Raw genomic sequence first — 20,649 nt, forward strand, 5'->3', positions numbered from 1 at the left:
TCTCTCGTCTTATTTCTTTTCGAAGGCTTTTTTGGGTGAATATATCTTGTAGATGTGACTGCAGTTGGGTATCAGCATGATTAAAGCACATGCCGAGGCTAGTTCTATTAATAATGTTGGGGAGAGGGGTGGCGATTAGAGATTTTTTTTGGTTGGGGTAACAAAAAATTATTTCAAGATTCGTCTGCTCTGAATTTTTTTTAAACTTTCAATGTCCAAAAATTCTGCAGGTAAGAAGCTACTTTCTTTGTGTAATTGACATAATTATGATTTTGAGTAATTTGGTTAGCGTTAAGCTCCATGTTTTCATTTTTCTTTGTCTAATTTTTTTTTTTCATTTTATGTGACTCTTGCAATTTTTTATTCAATTATTTTTCCATATACAACACAAGGGACAAAATGTCAATGGTATTTATAATTTTTTAAATATTATAATAAATCTAAGAGTCTAAAAAATATTTTGTAAAAATTATACGAAATTATTTTAGGGGAAATTGTAAAAAAAGACCTTGGAATTGCAAAAACGCAGATAGGGACCCTTGACAACTTCACTATGGGTTTTGACAAGAATAATATGCCCTGAAGTTGTCAAAACCCATAGTGAAGTTGTCAAGGGTCCCTATCTGCGTTTTTGCAATTCCAAGGTCTTTTTTTGCAATTTTCCCATTATTTTATTGTCAATTTTTTGAGTAATTATTTTTTTGAGTAATTATTATTACCTTTTTGTAGTAAATAGACAAAAGTCTATTTAAGTATTTCTAATATTTTGTGGGGCTTTTCTTGATGTCATTGTCTGCGTCAGAAGGGGGATGTCAGGAATGGGTAGTGGGTACTTTGGTAATAAAATAAATTAGGGAGGTAAAAGAACACAAAACAAAACACATCAAATCAAATCAGAGAGAGATTTGGAAGTAATTGGTGGGGCACAGAAGACAGGTCAAAGCAAATGATTCAAAACTAAAATTAAAAAAATTAAAAAGTAAGTAAGTAACTATTTGCCACTCAGTGAGCTGCTTTTGTTGTTGTTAAGGGTAGCCATCAGCATCATCCTCTCACTGTCATCGCCGCCCTCCTTCACCTTTCTCTGTCATCATCATATCATAATCTCTGTCTCCTTTCTCTCTTTCCGAGTCATCCATTTAATTTTCATCATACCCTCTTTCTTTACTTCTGTTTTTTTTTTTTAATTTTTTTTGGCTTTTCCGTTTTTCTCTCTCTCTTTTGAAATATATTAAGTTTATGTTCTAACATCAATTTTGATGCTCAAACTCAATTCCACAAATCCAAATTTCTATTAGACGTTTGCTTGCCTATTTTTCTCCTAATTCTCACTTTGTGATTTTTTTCTTTCCCAATGCAAGTAAAGGGTTGGCTTTTTTTTTAGTGACATTTTCCTCTTTGACCTATGTTCCCAAGTTTCTTTAATTTTACTTTGCTTAATTTTTAATCACATCTTGTGTTTTACATTTTTTCATAAAGATAAAATCAACGCTAAAAAATGAAGATAAAATATTGAATTAAATTGAAAAATTGAATAGAAAGAGCATATCATTGTAGAAGTTTAGAACTCCTGACACAATTTGCACATATCGAAGCTAAATTACAACTAATTTTTCAGTGAACAGACCCTAAGCCTTTCATTTAATTGGTACAGGCCAACTTGCCTAACATATTGTTGGTTCTTTTAAACAAGTGGCATCTTGGCAAATAGCTGTTTCCATCAAGAACATGATTTTAATAGTTTTCAACATAAAACCAAAACATATTCTGAAGAAGAACACTATAATACGTTTAGGCCGAAAGAGAACTTTCAGAAAGGAATATATATTAATGAATTTCCAAGCTTAAAATGTCATTGAACACTCCTAATTGCTTGCGCTTACATACAAACGATCTCAACTAATACAGGAGATCGATTCCCTTTAAATAATGTCCAGTAAAAAGAACACCAATGTTGAAAACAAAGCAAGAATCATATAAATGAAGACAACATTAGGACAAAGAATAGACAGAACCTCCCTTTATACAGAGATATTAATATGAAACGAATTCTGATTTACAGGGCTATATGAATATATATATGCATGATATATTATATATATACTTATAGCATCTGTACCCTCCTATCCCACATTGTAGGATGAATATGAAGCAGCAAGCAATGCTGCTCCAATGCCTGAACCATCTTCAGTGACTTTAAGAATTACGTGCTTTGCAACATCTTCCCCCAATATATCATTCAAACCTTCATGCAAATACTCTCTAAATAGTGTATAGCTAGTATACAAACCTCCTTCAATTGCCACGACTGATCTTTTGATTCTTGAATCACTTCTGCTCCTGAAACCAGTGACGCCACCACTTCCATCCCTACCGATCTTCTTCAAGATGCCAATGATACCCGCAGCTGCCAAACGAGCGGCTCTACGGGTTACCACATCACAAACCTTCACCACGACTTTCCGCAACTTAAGAGGAGCATTGGGAATCTGAGTCCAATCCACCCCAAAAAAATGATAATTAGACTTTGAAGCAAGTCACTCATTTTTTTACCATAAAGGAGATGTTTTTACCTCAAGGATGTCTTTAAGAATTCTTGCCACTTCTCTCAATTCAGGGGAATCATCCTCATGCATGGCAGCCATCATAGGAGTCCTGATATAGCACCAAGATACAGTTGAGACTTGAATCTAGGTCAGGATATTAAGAGAAAATAATTGATCTCAGAACATACAGAAATGAAGTGGCATAATATGTCGCTTTCATATATCACCTCAGCCAAAGCCAAAGGTTAAAATACATACCCTTAAACGATTTACATCCTTAGTTCACCAGTTTGTTGCACATTACAATAAGACCATACCCACAAAAATAAAAATACTGTGTTTCAGACAAGTCATGTAGGAACTAGTATCGCAATAACAACTTGATGGTGCATTTTTGGGTTTTTTTTTTTGGGGGGGGGGGGGGAAGACTAGAGGCAAACTGATGCAGGATGCGGATCTAACAGCGTGCGGCCAATGAACAGTGGTATACACATCCTCTCCAAATCCACCTATTTTCATACAAACTTCACTGGCCAAGGGCAACTAAAAGAATGTTCTGTGCTAATCAGATAATGGAATCATTTAATTACAAACAAAAATTTATTGACTCAGAGGTGTCATTGAGATATAGTACAAACCTCAAAATGAAAGGCATTAAAAGCTTGGAAGAAACTGGTCCAAACATATTTGACTCTAGTAATATCCTGAGGATAATCCTCCTTACAATGTCACCAAGATACATTCCCGATATCATTTTCTCAAAACCCTGCACCAATATCTCCAAGATTTTAGTTATGTTATATCCCAAAAAAAAAAAAAAAGGTAATTGAGAAGCAAAAATCTAACCTGGTCATTCGGGTTGGGGCTCTCCGCATCTAAATCAATGTCATAAGAAGTTCTTGGCAAGTGGGAAGACCAAAAATTACCCCATTCCATATTGACAACCTAACAAACAAAGAGAAGGATTTTCCCCAAAAAAGAAAAAGAAAGGAAAAAAAAAACTCGATTAAGTAATGATGGATTATACATTGATATGTTACGAAGAAAAGGGGAGGAAAAGTGTTACCATGCAACCAGATGTTGTAAGAAGACCCTGACACTTGATAAGAGCATCTGCTCGTTCTACGTAACAGGCATTTGTACCAGTGCCAATTATAATTGCAGCAACAGTGTCTACATCATGATAATGTCCAAGTGCTAATGTCCCAACAGTATCATTAACCTGTTTAAAATAAACAAAATATCATGAACATACAATATGAACATAAATGACGACAGCTGGAAAGTCTGGATATTCCCACCCGCTTATAGCAAGATTGGACACGTCACACCTGAGGGTAGTCTGAAAAGAATCAGTTTTACATAATTTTGAGCACACGCTTTGCCCAAGATAAAATTATGAGAAAATTAATCATTTAATCCTTCAACTTTAACTCGGTTATGACCCAATCCCTTAAGTTTAACTCATTGCAACTCATTCCCTTAAGTTTGGTTTGTTTAATAATTTCATCCACACCATTAGTTAAACTAGTGTCGTCAACGGTTTTTACAAACTGTGTTCTTGCGGTTAAACACTGCTTCAAAAGCATTCAGGTCTTTCTCTTTCTTCTATGCACGTTCCCTTCATCTCTGACGTCAAGGACGATGGCCCCTGGCTACCCAAATTCTTTATTCACATTTTCCTCCTCCTTCATTCACTCCAAGTCTTGGGAAAAAAAAAATACAGAAGCCTCTCTCTCTAATGGAACACACTTCATGGTCCCCATGGATATTTCATCTTTGTTCTTATGGAACCCAAGGAGCTGATCGAATTAAGAGTACCCACCTTCACAATATTTGCTAGGTTGTTTAATGTGGCGTGATAGTTTGTTCATGCTGCAAAGAATTTGCTTAGTTCACCTTGGCTCTGTCAAGAACTAATCACTGGAGTGGTCCTCTCTCCTCTTCTTCATACTCTCCTTTAGGAACACTTGTTAGAATCACCACAAAACTTTCATCATCTTCTATTGTAATTTATTAAGGCAGGTGGGATTGGAGTGGGTTTCTTGAGTTTCATTTCCTTTACTGTGAAAGCTCCCAAAAATGGTTTAGTTTGATTATTTGATTGACACTCTTTAAATTTGGACATTCAAGTCTGTACCTTTTCCTTTTCACGAAGAAAGCAAAGGAGGCGAAATCTAATGATCAAGGGGTCAAAGAGAGGCTTGTGTCCGTGTGTGTGTCTCTTTTTATTTCAGGCTTGGAGTAAATGAAGAATAAGGAACAAGCAAATGAAGAATCTGAGGAGCCAGGGTATCGTCATTGTTACCGGAGAGGGAGCTTGCATAGAAGAGAAACACTTGAATGCTTTTAGAGCAGTGTTTAAAAGCAAAAACATAGTTTGCTAACACCGTTGATGACACCAGTTTAACTAACAGTGAGGATGAAATTATTAAATAGATTAAAGCTCAAGGACTAAGTCGCAACAAGCTAAACTTGAGAAACTAAGTCATAACCGAATTAAAAGTTGAAGGATCAAATGACTAATTTTTCCCTAAAATTATTATTGAAAAAAATAAAGGTATTGGCATTTTCCTCGAAAGACAAAACAGAGACACAGTGAAATACATTACTCCATATTTTGACAAGCATTTACACAGGTACCATTTGTACAATTGTCACCACCCATCCTCTAGTTCAAGAAAAAAGAAAAGCATAAAAAGGCTTCATCAAGAGATAAAATTATTCAACACATCGTCTAATTTATTGTTCTAGGTTAACCAACCAAAAAAAAAAAATTATCATAATAGCGTTAGAGTTAGAGGGTTGAAAAAATACTTTTTAAAATTAAAGAACCAAACTATAACCTTGTATGAAGTTAGAGGACCAAAAAGTGCACTTTGCCTAAAGTATTTCTTTCTCCTTCTAGAATTTACACAGTTTAAAAGACCTGGGCCAAAGCTGATATGCAAAAGGTCTTTTAAGTCCTTTGAAAGAAAGATGCAGGAGACATCTCAATACAAATGCAATAGAAAGATCAGACGTAATAATTGGCTGTACTTATTTCCTTTACTTTTGAGGATGAACCTTTTAAAAGAAATGGCTCTAAGCCTTTTTTTATAACTACATTAAATATTTCTTTCCTTTTTCCCTGGAAGAGTGTTGGCTTCTGCTTTTGAGGGTAACAAGGAAAACCATAATGTGCTAAAATTACATGGTAATAACCTCTTTGAATAACATGAAACATGTCTGAATACGCACCTAATATCCCATAGAAATCAAAGCTTCCAAGCCACATAAAGAAGGAAATCAGGTGCAGAGCTAATACTAATTACCACAAACATGGATAAACAAGTTCTCTATTTATTAGTGAAATTGACATTGATGGTCTTGTGTGTTAGAGAGAAGCCTCAGAAATACAAGACTAGCAGCTATACCAAGAAGCTCATGATCGATCATCTGAATCTCATACAAATAAAACTAATAACCACATTTATATGAAATATGGTTTCATGTGCGTCATTGAAATCTCTCTGTTCAAAAAACATTGGAGAATAAACCAGCAAAACTTAAAGAACAGCAGCACCAATGGTAAGAGAGGTAATAGCTCACAATTACATATAAGATAAAGCATATTTGGCTGTTCTAGAATGACATTTCTTAATTTTTTAAATATTCAATTGATTTCAAGACGATATTAATAGAGAGATCACAAGGCACCAGGATTTCACTTTTGAAAGTATAAGAGAAAACAGAATAATAACCCTGGGCAGTAAAATGGAAGGTGAAGAGATGCAAATTGAATCATAACTTTGGTACATGAAAATATTTCCTTACCAGGGCAGCTACCTTCACATCTAAGCCTTTTCGTGTTAATGCTTCTTGTAAACATTCAGCCACATCTCGTCCTACCTGACAACAACCAGATATTTCGCTTAGTAGTTCACATCAATCATCACGATACAACTTCGATATCTATTTCAAACCCACTGGGAGACTACAAAATTAAGATGAGAAATTAGCCATAGCGCTATTTAACATGGTCCAGATATAGACAGTTAGAAGCATACTGTGCAATCTATATCAAATACATCTTTACGGAAGGAGAGGGAAAAAAATTAACTGCCACCACTCAACAAATATGTTTACCGTAGGCTAAAAGCCAATGAGAATAAAAATTTAAACAAAATCCTATAACTATCCAATTGCAGATCAACCATTTCAGTGCAGAACATGCAGAAACACCAATTCACTAATCCAATCTTGCTATGTGCCTTGAAACAGGAATTGCAGTTTCTTCACAAACATACTAAGAATTTAACACAGAAACCACTCAAGATCCCACAGACTAACCATATCTACAATGGAAAATCCTTTTGTCCATTTTATTAAAATGCCAGAGGAAACAGACACTTGTTTCACCGGATAAGAAAATGTAAATCCAAGTTCCCTTCTTCTGCCCATTGAAAACTCAGAACCATCTTCTTCTTTGTCAATGAATTCCTTTAATGAAGAAGCAATGAAATCAAAGAGGTCCTGCAAATAATAAACTCAATCAACCTATTGGCATTCCAAAAAGAACAAATGACAGTGAAGACAATTTTTGGGTGTAATTTTAGTCACCTCACTTGTGCTGGTCATCAGGTGTTGGGGGATGGGTTGTCTTTCTACTTCATGTTCCAAGACAGGACGTCGTTGACCCCCTAAATGAACCCGTAAAACCCTAAAATATGTTCCCCCAAGATCTAGCGCATAATATGTTCCTCTCTCAGTCCTGATAGAAGAAAAATATGCGTATCACTTCTGTATCTAACCCATAAAATTATCAAAGACACAAGTATGCACAAATCTATAAAACAGCATGACTCCATAATCATAATAGAACGTATGCTCAAGCGTGTTAGTACCTAATGCCACACAGAAATACCATACCTTATCAAAATAGATGGCTGACTAATTGCAATCTACCTGCTCATAACAGCATCTCCACAGACTCCACAGGGAAATCTAGTCCCAGTAATGCCCAGAAAAGGTCTTAATGAAATTATACAATAAGAACCTATAGATTCTACAAACCATTCCTAAAACCTTTCAACAGTACTTTAATCTGATGCATTAAACGAGTCATCAATCCTAATGTTCAATTTTCAAAACAGTTCATTACAGAATAAATTATCCATGTTAAAAATTAGTTACAGTTGTTACAAACAAAATTTCCAAATCTGTTTAGGTCATGCATCGCTATCAACTAAAAGGAGGATATCTCTCAGGGAATAAACAAATAGGCAGCTACAGAAATGGACGTCATGTATATGAAAGCTCCTACGAAAACAACAAAGGCAATATGATGCAATAAATCAGATTTACCAACGAGAGACGCATACAATCTTCAATGCAGTTATAATAACAATTCCCTCATATTAATAAACTGTGAAATGTCTACAACAGGAGCAGAAACAGAATACGAAAATAAATTTCACGTGAGAAGAATATAAGCAGATAATTTGAACATTAAAAGCATATAAATCTATCCCACTCCAGAAATAGAGAAGGCTTCGGAAAGACGGAAAGAAATACCAGAACCATGGCATTAAATTAAATTAATAAGGGAAAATGAAAGCATTCTCTTCCAACGGTAACCTAGGGACCAAATCCACAACCATTTCAGATCAAAGAAGGGATATTTTATCAAATGCCGATCAAAAACATAATAAAATCGTCAAAGAAAAAGGGAATGCCACTCAATGACACAATAAGCCGATTAGGAAGTAAAAAGACACGCTCCCAGAGAATCAAATGATTACCCATTAGGAAGATTATCAACGTAAGTGAGGAGCATTTTGAGCTTGGAACCACCTTCGGATGCCAACCCAGCGTGCATCTCTACTGCCATCGCATCCACCACCTGCTTCAGCCTCGCCTCCGAGGTGTCACATCCTTCGTCTAGTTCTCTCAACACTCCCTTCACTTTACTCCACTTCCCCCTGCTCCTCAGTCTCCGGCCCACCACAACCGCCGCAACGGCACATGCCGTCACCGCAACACTCACCGCCACACCGAGAACCACTCTTCCCATATCACCCCGATCAATCAAATAAACTTCATACGTCGCCGCTTCCCAACTCTCCTTCGATTGTTAACCGCAACGAAACGTCGCCGTCTGAACATGCACGCAGTCGGCTGAACACTCTCCTTCACCACCTTACGAAAAAGGAACAATATTTGAACGATATGATTGCTGCTCTTCGGCAAAACTCAAGCTTCTCACCGTCTCCGGCGATGAGACAGTGGTTCTCCGGCGACTTTCGCCGGAAAAGTGCGAGACAGATGGGAAGAGAGAGAGTCACACACAAAGTCTCAAACACAGCGGCTACTCACTATTTTGGAATTAGGATGTGTTAGAAGGAGAGCCAGTAAGGAAAACCTATAAGGTTTTTGGTCAAAAAAAAAAAAAAAGGAAAACCTATAAGGTGGACCCCCAATGACAAATTTACCCTCAAATTTTTAATAAAATTACGGATCTGTCACAGTACCTCTGCGATTTTTTTTAACCGTTTCATGATAGATTTGGAGGTCAACTTTGACTTGTGCTCTCCCGTTTCCTTTTTCCGCACTCTTTTTGGTTTTCATATTTTAATTTCATTTCCATATCATGTAAATTGAAATTACGTATTTGCCATAAGCCACGCTTGATATCACAATTTTGCCATCTTAATTTTAAGATCAACAAAAAAAAAAAATCAAAGTGAACAAGATTGATGAAAGATGTAATTAATTATTTTGTCTTAAAAGCAATAGCTTCCCCAATGGGAAGAAAGGTGTGACAAGGATTTTTGTCTTTATTAGGGTTATTACATGGCATTTTCCTATTTTAAGACATTTGGATTATGATATTATTATTTCTTTTGTCCACACAATAAATGTAAAAACAATTACATAAAAAGTATGCTTGCTGTAATGATGTGCTTAATGTCCATTCTTATATCTTTTTTCACTACTTTTACTAGTAATGGTAATAGTAAAAATAATAATAGTAATGTATATTTTTGCAAATACTCCACCAGATTAAAAAAAAAATAACTAGTTAAAAAAATTTCACCTCAAATATAAGATTTATGATTTGTTTTATTCCAAATTTATAATTTTTCTCCCAAATTATTCTTATTGATTACATATTTTATTTTTAAAGATAAGTCAATGTAAATGATTAAAAATATAATTTTAAAAAATTTAACAAATCTTTTTTATAAATAACTATCTTAATTGATTTTTTAACTTATATATTTGAAATGCGAGGGAACAGTAGATTATTTCTTTATTGAAATTGCTATCATTGGATCTTCGTGGTAAAAGCAATATCATCATTTTTGATAGATATATTGTATAAATCAGCAAATTTGTGACATCAATGAATTAATAATGGATTATTTCCTTATTAAAGCTGCTATGAGAATAACAGAAACAAAATCTTTTGGCACATATGGACATATGGTACATGCAGAAATAATAACAGCTTTCTTCTAATAAATTGTACCATGTATTTTTAGAAATTGTGTAAATTTATTCTAATAAAAATTTGGATTTATTACGTATTCCAATTTATTAGAAATTGCGTGTGTGTTAAAATGAAAATAAAATTTTAAATATTCAGATCAAATATGAAATATTAATGGAAATAAATTGTTCCAGTTAAATTCACACAATTTTGTAAAACAAAAGGCACAACACAAGTTGATTTTTTTTTTTTAAGAAGGAAATGTAAATTTTTTATGCCTTGAGAAGGAAAAGTGAATTTCATTATTATGCGTATATCAATATACTGTCTGTAAAATAATACACGAATTTAATTTAAATCAACAATATGTCCAAAAAAAAAGAAGAGTCTCATACCTTTTCTTGGCCAGCAAAAAGAGTCTCATCAGACCGACATGACGTGGAAACAACATAATATAATTCTATGGTGACATGATATTATATTTAATTAATGTAACCACATGTTTACAATACTTTTATGTATTCATTTTTTTATTATAAAAATTATTATTCTAAACAAAGTTATATGCAAGCAAAGGGAAGAATTAACTGAGTAGAATAATGACTGAAATTAAGTACAATAATGACGAAAAGAAGTTAATTACAACAACGGCTTAGCAGTAGTTGAAACATCACAGTAAATATTCTTAATGAATATATGTAATTATTGTAATTATTATTACTTAAATTAATACGCTGAAAAGGGGTTGTTCGCCTTCCCCCACGTTGTTATTGTGATTATTTTTTTATTTTTTTGGGGACCATGCTGTTGGTGAATTTAATATAGCCAAGTACATTGAGAAGGTGACAAGAATAAAACAAATAAATACTCCCCCTATCCTTATTAAACTTTACTCCCTCCGTTTCTTATTATAAGAGACAAATAACAGTTAAAATTAATTAAGAACAATCAATATGTAAAAAGTATAATTTTTTTTCCAAAAAAGCCCTCATTAATAAGGAGAGAGAGCGTGAGAGAACAATGGTAAATTATTCAAAGAAAGAGAAGTGGAAGGGACGGAGAGTGTGAGTTTGAGACAATAAATATGGGTAAAATAGGAAATCAACACAAAAAAATAGAGACAACTTTTAAGTGTCTCTTATATATAGGAACATGCTATAAGCATCAAATATCTCTTATAATAAAAAACGGAGGGAGTAAATAATAAATTCATGTATAACAAATTATTAATTAAAAATTTTTTTATACACAGGAAAGAAACAAATTATTAATTAAAATTAGTTAAAAATAATAAATAAGTTAGAAATATAGTTTTATTTTTAAATATGTCTGTATAATAAATAAAAATAATAATAAAAGAGATTGTGTTAGAATGTGATGAGAGAGAAATAATTATAGACAATACTAAAAATATATATATTAAATGTTAAGATAAAGTCAATTTTTTTTTACCAAATAAGATAAATTTAAGAAAAAATTGCAATTAGGTTTCACCTAAAAGAATTAAATACAAAAAAACCCCTTGAAATCATGAAATTATGCTAAAGTCCTAACAGATCTTATTGCAATAAATTTTTTTTGTTTAATTACCAAATTATCCTTCTTCTTTTTTAAAGTTTGCATTGACAACTGAAAGAGTAGTAGTTGACAACTTAAGGTGTAAGGATTGACAACTATCACGGCAGATATTCACAACTCATGCATTATATTTTGTGATGTACTGAGAAAATGTATTGTCAATACTTGCCGCGATAGTTGTTAATCATTACACCTTAAATTGTCAACGATTGCTCTTTCAGTTGTCAATGCAAACTTAAAAAAAATGATAAAGGCAATTTGATAATTAAACAAATAAAACTTATTACAAAAAAGTCCCTTGGGATTTTAGAATAATTTTATGATTTCAAGAGACATTTTTGTATTTAAGGTGAACCTAATTGTAATTGTTTCTAAATTTAAATTGAAGCTCATGAAATAAATCCAGGCCCCGTTTGGTAGAGTGCTGAAAATTCCCTATAAACACGTTTCATGTAAACCAAGACAAAATCTTTTCACATACTTACCTTCCGTAAATCACTATTGAAAAACAGTTTATAAGTTACTTATAAGCTGTTCCAAAACAGCCCCTAGTGAGAAAAAAAGAAGAGTAAGGGCAAATTGGGAAAGACATGGACAAGTTGCGCGAAAGAGTACATATAAAATGACAAGGAGAAATCCCGGGAAGGAAAAGATAGATAGAGGGGTAAGATTGTAATTTACGGAAGGGGAGAAGGAATGGCTTCTGTACCCTTTGTTATGGGGCAATGGGTAGTTAAAGGAAATGCAATTTTTTTTTATATGAGAAAAAAAGGAAGGAGAAGAAGAAGTATAAAATAACAGAAGGTAATGGGGTGGCATGGATATTAACTTAATTTACAAAAGATATATAAATTATATATATAAAAAATAACGAGGGGGGGGGGAGGAGGTATTGGGAGGAGAAGGTACAGTGCCAGCTGGGATGAGCTAGATCCAGCTGTGTTGCTCAGCTCAACTAAAACGAAGCCCACCACTCTCTCTCCACCGTCCTTCACTTTTTTCCCGCTCTGCAACACCCACACCCCCAATTTACCTTTTTTTTTCTTTTTCTTTTTATATATATAATATAATATAATGTGGTAGTCTCTTCACGAGAATTAAGATTTGAACTTATTTTCAATTATTCATCATTACTCTCCGCACTTGAGTAATTGAACAAACGAGGAGATGTTTTCTCCGAAAAACTACTATCTAAATTCTTTAATCCTACCTCTGATTTTTAATGTTAGAATTTATTCAATTTTTATTTTTATCCTAAATATAAGATAACAAGCAATTTTGTCCTAATATTTATCTTTTTTTTCAAGATAGTTTTTGTAATAATAGTAGTTCTAATCAATATACTTGATAAACAAGGATATTTTAGAAAAGACCACACTTATTTATTATAAATAATTTAACTAGTTTTTTTAATCTACTCAAATTAATTAATTAGTTTTTATATTAAAAGTCTGAGTTAGTATAACGTATAAGTGTTAGATACTTAATTTGGGTATATTAATATAATTAAATTAGTTATTTATAATAAATGTGAAATTGCTTTTTCAAGCTATCATCTTTAATCATAGACTTCAAAGCTGTTTCTTAATAAAAACCCCTTACAATCAATAGGAACATTTAAAAAAAATTATAAATTTAAAAAACAAAATAGATTGAGGTCTCATATTTAAAATCAAATTTAACTTCTCAAATTCTTATATATAAAAAAATGAAGGTAGTATATAATATACTTAGAGTTAGGAGTTATGTCCAATTGGTGATGGGCTCAAGTGCATCATCAAGAAGTTTCAGAAGCTAAATTGGGATTAAAAATGCTAGTTAAATGGAAAAAATTTCATATTTTGTACTACTCCTCCGGTCCTTAATATAGGACCCAATTTTTGAGTTAGTTTCGGTCCTAAATATAAGACCCATTTCTCATATTTATCAATTTTCTCTAAATCACTCCTATAGATATTCCCTCAACCATAATTAAGTATAAAAGGGAGATGGGGTATTAATAAAGATTAGGAAAAATGTGTTACTTTTCTTATAATTAACTAATTTACCTAACTTCCTTAATGTAATCAAATTAGTTAAATGGGTTTTATATTAAGGACCGGAGGAGTATCATTTAGAGGTAACTTACTTTTTATTCAAAACCTAATTTAATTTACAGTTCAAACAACTTTTTTCTCTGATTTTTAGCTTTACTTCATATTTCAACCTTATGACAAGCATCTATGGAACGAACTTTTTTTTAAAAAAAAAAAAGAGTCTATCTAAGCATAGTTATATTACATGAATGGATTAAGATTGATCTAACATCTGAAAATATTTTTTTTAGTGTATTTAATATCCTAAAATATTTTGTAGTGTATCTAACATTTTAAAGTATTTTTTTCAAATATGCCCAACACCCTAAATTATATTTTGGTGCATATCCAATACACTTAATTATGTTTTGATGCATCCAATTACTAAGTATAAAATTACATTGTTGGATGCACTTCAAAAAAATTAATTCTGAATGCACTAGTATATGCTTTGTGATATTGAATACACGTGAGAAAATATTTATTGATACTAGATGCCGTTTCACCTCTCATTAATTAACTTTTATCTGAACTTCAATTTATAAAAGTGAATTAAGATTAAAAAAAAAAGCCATTTTTGTTATCGTTAATTTAAGCAAGTCCTAAAAAAATTGAATTGAAAAGCTTTTACATAATTTAGCCTAGTTAAGCTTGTTCTTCAAGCTCTACTGCATGTTTGAAAACACTCATTCCCCACAAGTTATGTTTTGCCCGTTGCAGCACACTTATGTTTTTCCCTGGTAGAGTTGTCGCATGAAGCATGAACAGTGGGAAGACATGACATTATGAGAGAACAAAATTTGGAGTGCCTAGGATTTTAAAAGTATAGGGTTGTGTTGCAGACAACATAATAACAAGATGAAACCTTCTATTCTCTTTCTGTTCAAAGCGTGATTACTTCTTTAAATGATACTAAACCTAAATCCAACATTATTATTTCAGGCTTTTGTGTCAGATCCCCCCTCAATGATTATTATGCTTTAATCAAACCCCAGTTAGCTGCGCTTGATTGACTTTTCAAAGCATTATTATTCATTTTTACCACTTAAACCCTGTTTGTAATCATATTTGAAATCACTTATAAGTATATTATATAGAAGTCGACAAAATTTTTCTTACATATTTATATCTTATTGTGAAAATCACGGTTGAAAAGCTTCATATAAATTATTTTAAGCGGACCTTTAAAGCTTGTTTTTTCATGTGATTGTATGTTGTTATGGATGATGGATTATCTATTTTTGAAATATTGAATTGCTCTAGGGTAAAAAACACAGAGTTTTTCTCTTAATTATAAATATTTTATATTTGAGAAATTTACTAAAAAGTTCCTATTTAAGAAATTTATTAGCCAAAAAACCTAATACTACCTCCAGTTCTAATTATAAGAGCTACTTGACTAATTTGAAGAAATTAAGAAAATAAGTGAAGTTAGTTATTTGTATTAAATAGGTGTTATCTTTCCTAAAATATCCTTATTAATCAAGTGTGTTGGCTAGAACTACTATTATTAAAAAGATTATCTTGGAAAAAAATACACAAATATCAGAGACAAAGTGGATTAGGATCTTATATTTAGAACCAAAATAAAAGTCAAACGAAATCTTATATTAAAAATTGAAGGTAGTACAACTTATATTCAATAGAACTACTCTTATTTAAGAGTGTACTACTGAGAAAAGTGAAGAGTGTGTGTTAGAGAGGGGTTACGGAATATCCCTCAAGGATAATATCCTTGTGACTTTACTCGAACCATTACATTTTGTTGTTGCTGCCAACACGTATAATGCGTATTCAACTATATGCAAAAGTTTTTAAAATGAAAGTCATTTACATATAGTTAAAGATATATTTCATACAACTGAAAAATAGTTGTATTGCTTACATTTAGATTCTTTTAGCAAATAAATTTTATAAATAGAAAACTTTCAACAAATTTTCTTATATATTATTCAGATCATATTTTTTGCACTAATAGCCCAATTTAAATAAAAAAGTCTTTTCCACTTTACCTGATAATTAAATGATTTTTTATCCATAATACTAAAAATTTCATTATTGATCTAGTAATTATAGGGGTTATTCTCTTAATTTAAGTTATTCGTGGCACAAAATAAACACAATATCCATTTATAAAAAATTTAAAAAATGATAACCAAGTATAATAAAACGATTCATGTTTACTGTGAAATCAGACAATGATATTCATATTTTGTAAAAATATAGAATCCATATTTAATTGTACAAATTCTTATGTTTTTTTTTTAATTTCAATGTTTTGTCATACTTCTAGACTTTTGATTAAAAAAAATCCTCTTATTAGACTAACCATGCCTTTTTCTGTTAGCAGCGTAATTTGGACCAGGTGAGGTGGTGCCTATGGCAAGCACTAAGCAGTAAACTCTCCCAACAAGTAATTAAGGTAAATGCATATTCAAAACCCATTACGAAACCTCAAATTAAGCCAACACAATCCTTTACTTGTTGACCCACATATACATTTTTTTTTTCTTTTCAAGCATACAAGGCGCTTGAAAAATAATGTCTTGTTGAATAATACTCCTCCGGTCCTAATTATAAGACCCAATTGACTTATTTGAGGAGATTAAGGAAGTAAGTTAAGTTGGTTATTTATAATAAATAAGTGTTGTTATTCTTAAAATATCCTTGCTAATTAAGTATATTGGCTAAAACTATCATTATTAGAAGGATTATTTGGAAAAAAATACATAAATATAAGAGAGAAAATGGATTGGGTCTTATAATTAGGACCAAATAAAAAGTCAAATTGAGTCTTATAATAAGAACCGGAGGAGTAATTAATATGAGCGATTGGTCTGAGCATGCATGAGGGAAAAGTTTCTGGTTTCTCAAAGGAAAACCCATCCCCTCGCTATGAGGTGACAAATGACATTTAAGGAGTTTTTAGATTTCTAATATCTTTCATACAAATTAAGAAAAACTTTAAAATTCATTATTTTTCATTTAAAATTCGGTAATTTTTTAACTTTATTCCTATTTAATATATATTATTTCTCATGTAAACAAAGACAATACAATAATAAATAAAAAGTAAAGTTGTATATACAAAAAATTTCTTTTAATGCCTATAAATAGGACTAAAAAATTTCTTCTATCTCTACCCTATAAATAGAACAAAATGAGTATATATATATATATATATATATATAGATATATAGATATAGATATATAGTTTTGCCAACCTGAGGACCTTATATTTTAAAAGAAGAACAACACTTCCTTTCCATAATATTAAAACGCCTTTTTCTTGTAAGCTTCAATTTTTTGAATAAATTTGATCCCTTTTATAAGTTGTTCTAATATGTTAGAGATGTCTGAATATTATATGTATTTTTTCAAATTTTTACATATTTAATATTTTAATCAATTTTAATCAAATTTTTAATTTGCGTGATTTAAAGATTTAAAACTTATAAAAAGAATCAGTATTAATTTAATGGCAATTGGATTTGAACAAAATTTTGAATGAATTATAAATCTCAATTTAGATGGCTGTAAATCTAGAGTTTCGACTTTCGATCAATTGCAAAAAATGGATTTAAGGTTTTAATGAAAGTCTAAGGCTGCAACTTGCAACAATCAATATTTATAAACCATTTCTTGAAAAGATTTGTTGAGAACCTAATTGTTATCAACTGATTAAAAAGTCAAGTATTTGGTTGGTAAATATTTTGGTTGGACCAAAATATCCATGCTCGGTTGGACTTGGACATCAGTGGCTGAGTCGGGGAGTCCCATCAGTCCAACCATTTTTGTTTTTCATTAACCTGTTATTTTAGAATTAAATTATCTATCATCTAAACATTGATTTACATAGATCCTCCTTTCGTTCAGAACTTTCTGATTTTGATACCTCTTAAATTCTTTCCAATAAATAATGTAAATCATAAAATTGATCTATATAAAATTTAGAAGGCAAAAATCATAAACAATTAGCAGAGTACAATAGTAAAAGCACTACAAGCCTAAAGTCCTAAAAGTGAGTTTGGCCCAACTCTTTAAACCAGGCCAAGACAAAGGAATCTTTTTTCAACAAGAGCCCATGTGTTGGCGGGGAGAGAGAGAGAGAGACCTATGTATCAATACTAAGAGGCGGCAAAACCGAACCATAATAAAAAACCGAATAGAACCAAATTCAATTTCTATTTTGGTTTTCGGTTACATATTTAGTTTTTATTTTTAAACAATTTGGTTTTTAATGTTCAGCTCAAAAAATTTGGTTAAAACAAAAAAACCGAAATAAATATATATTATTTATTTATATTTAATAAATATTGTTATAATAAATACATATGTGGGTGTAAGTAAGCTCTTTAAATGATATTCAATAAATATGGTTATAATAAATACTAGGAAAAACTATGTTCTAGGTCCTTATGGTTTCAGTCAAACTTGGTCAAGGTCCCTAAAGTTTTTTTTTTTTTTTTTGAGTATGGGTCCTTGTAATTTAAACCGTTAAGCTTTAACACCTTCTGTTAAATAACCGAGCTGACATGGCTTAACAATATGAGTTGTCGTTTTTGGTCCAATGCCTAAGCTTAAAAGAGAAAATGGTGTCTCTTCATGATTTGGAAATGAGAGAAGGCCACTGTTGTCAAACTCGCGAGTTGACTCTCCGAATTTAACGTTTTTACATTTTCAACTAACAAAATCATGTCGACTCATCCTTAAACTCGTGATAACTGTAAACTCAGTTAAATTTATGAGTTCATTTACCGAGTTTACCATTTTTACATTTTTAACTTACAAAATCGTGTCAACTCGTGCTTAAACTCGTGCTAAATTTTTGAATTTGATTATGTTTAGTGACTTTATATATGATTTTTATAGAAATTTCTTTGTTGAAATGATACATTATGAACATTGATAGATATAATTTCAATTATTTAAATTTAAAATATATTTAAATGAAATTGTTCTCTTTTTTATATATTAATTATTTGATTATATACTTTTAATATCAGTTTATTAATAAAAGTAAACTCTTACGAGTTTACAATTCAAGTTTATGATCCGAGTTTACATCATTATCACGAGTTTGTTTAAACTCGTGAGTTTGACAACCTTAGAGAAGGCATTGGAAGCGGCTAGAAATCACTGAATGTTCATATTGTCTTCTTGTCACCTTCGTTCTAGATCTGAACAAACTCAGATCTTACTATCGGAACCCACACCGACCTCCCTAATCCACTCATTAAACTCAGTGGGCTCTAACTTCTCACCAACACTGGTGAGGATATGATGAAGTTCGGAGCGAGAGACGAAGTCAGTAGAGTCTGTCAAGATCCTTGAAAGCGTTGCGAAGTTGGTAATTGAAGAGCTTAGATTTTATGTGCTTGGCCATGACCCATGAGATCGAGAAAGCGAGAGAACACAAAGTGGGGCTGTGAGATTCTCTTGAGTGCCAATAGCTTTAAGTTGGGCTTGCGTTGGATTGCCACCGAGAGAACGCCTGAGGATTCTGAGCTATCGGTGTCGAATATAGTGAAAACTTCATGGAAGAAACTTAGTTGTTGCTCAAATACTTACCCATTTTCTATATTTCTTCTCCGCTCTCAGCCTTCTATCCTATAAGATGGCCTCCCCAATCCAGTCCCCAATCCCTACATATATGTTCAGCAATTAATGGAAGGAAACCAGATAAAAACAAAATTTGAACTTGGTCTCTTGGAGGCTGATAATTTTGCGAAGAGAGCTCTTAATAAAACCCCATGATTCTACTTGGCACTTTCTCCCATCTCTAAATGTTAGCTCGCTGTAAATTATGAACCCAAAATTTTTTTTACTTAGTCTTTCCATTGTATCGGAAACAAGATTGATCCAAAGGCATTAAAAAAAAAATTGCATCTATTATTTCATTGATTGCCGATCAATTTTCAATTTTTTTAATTGAAAAAAGCTCTTAGATGACGTGTGTTTTGTTAAAGGCCAAGTGACCACGAAAAAAAAAATTGTAATCCCGTGAACCCATTTGCCACCTAATCATTTTTCACCTTATTAAGCCGTGTCAGCACCGTTAATTGACAAAAGGACTTGAAATTTAACAGATTTAAATTTTAAGGACTCACATCCTAAAAAATAAACTATAGGGACCCTGACCAAGTTTGACTGAAACTAGAAGGACCCAGAAGATAGTTTTCCCTAAATACTATTACAATAAATCACGGTGAATGATGAAGATGCATAAAATAAAGTTAATAGTAAGGTTATGCGTTCAAAGTTATAAAGGAGATGCATAAATTAAAACGTACACCCTACCCTAGCCTTATTTTTTAAAAATAAAAATTGAGAGAGAACGTTACACGTTATTCATAATTTCATATGATTAATAATTAATATCAGCGATTGGTCCGAGCATGCAAGCGGATCCATGCATGAGGGAAACGTTTCTGGTTTCTCAAGGGAAAACCCCACCGTTATGAGGTGACAAATGACATTTAAGGAGCTTATACACTCTTCTGATACTATTAATAAGTTATTTTCAATATGGTTCATATTGGTAAAAAAAATCTTAAATTTTATTATTTTTCATTTAAAATTTAATAATTTTTAATTTTATTCCTATTTAATATACATTATTCTTCATGTAAACAAAGACAATACAAAATAAATAAAGGATAAAATTGTACATACAGAAAATTTATTTCAATGTCCTATAAATAGGACTAAAAAATGTCTTCTTTCTCTACTCTATAAATAGGACCAAATGGGTAAAAAAAAAATATATATATATATATATATATAGTTTTGCCAACTTGAGACCTTATATTTTAAAAGAAGAATAACACTTCCTTTCCATAATATTAAGACGCGTTTTTTTTATAAGCTTCAATTTTTTGAATAAATTTGATCCCTTTTATAAGTTGTTCTAATATTTTAGAGATGTCTGAATATTTAATGTATTTATTTTTAAATTTTGATTCTTAATTAATTA

At 31.7% G+C, this 20,649-nt stretch overlaps 1 protein-coding gene across 1 annotated transcript; it reads right to left on the bottom strand.

Annotated features, from left to right (window-relative positions):
• Window positions 1-1,808: 1,808 nt before the first annotated feature.
• Window positions 1,809-8,904, bottom strand: LOC114717836 (hexokinase-3-like). Its single transcript, XM_028903045.1, has 9 exons — window positions 8,330-8,904; window positions 7,149-7,299; window positions 6,879-7,061; window positions 6,363-6,437; window positions 3,613-3,768; window positions 3,393-3,491; window positions 3,185-3,312; window positions 2,574-2,655; window positions 1,809-2,489 (listed from the first exon to the last, which is right to left on the bottom strand). The coding sequence occupies exons 1-9, from the start codon at window positions 8,599-8,601 to the stop codon at window positions 2,124-2,126; spliced, it is 1,512 nt and encodes a 503-aa protein (XP_028758878.1). The 5' UTR covers window positions 8,602-8,904; the 3' UTR covers window positions 1,809-2,123.
• Between the last annotated feature and the right edge of the window lie 11,745 nt (window positions 8,905-20,649).

The sequence above is a fragment of the Neltuma alba genome, unplaced genomic scaffold (assembly GCF_004799145.2).
Source record: "Neltuma alba isolate B1F8T4 unplaced genomic scaffold, ASM479914v2 tig00011777_pilon, whole genome shotgun sequence".
Classification (NCBI taxonomy): domain Eukaryota; kingdom Viridiplantae; phylum Streptophyta; class Magnoliopsida; order Fabales; family Fabaceae; genus Neltuma; species Neltuma alba.

Excerpts from the sequence above, each read along its gene's own strand:
- LOC114717836 (XM_028903045.1), bottom strand. The coding sequence starts at position 8,601 with ATGGGAAGAGTGGTTCTCGGTGTGGCGGTGAGTGTTGCGGTGACGGCA. Across the intron at positions 7,300-8,329 it reads GTTGATAATCTTCCTAATGG|GACTGAGAGAGGAACATATT; the intron begins GTAATCATTTGA and ends TTCTTCTATCAG. Across the intron at positions 3,492-3,612 it reads TTACAACATCTGGTTGCATG|GTTGTCAATATGGAATGGGG; the intron begins GTAACACTTTTC and ends TTTGTTTGTTAG.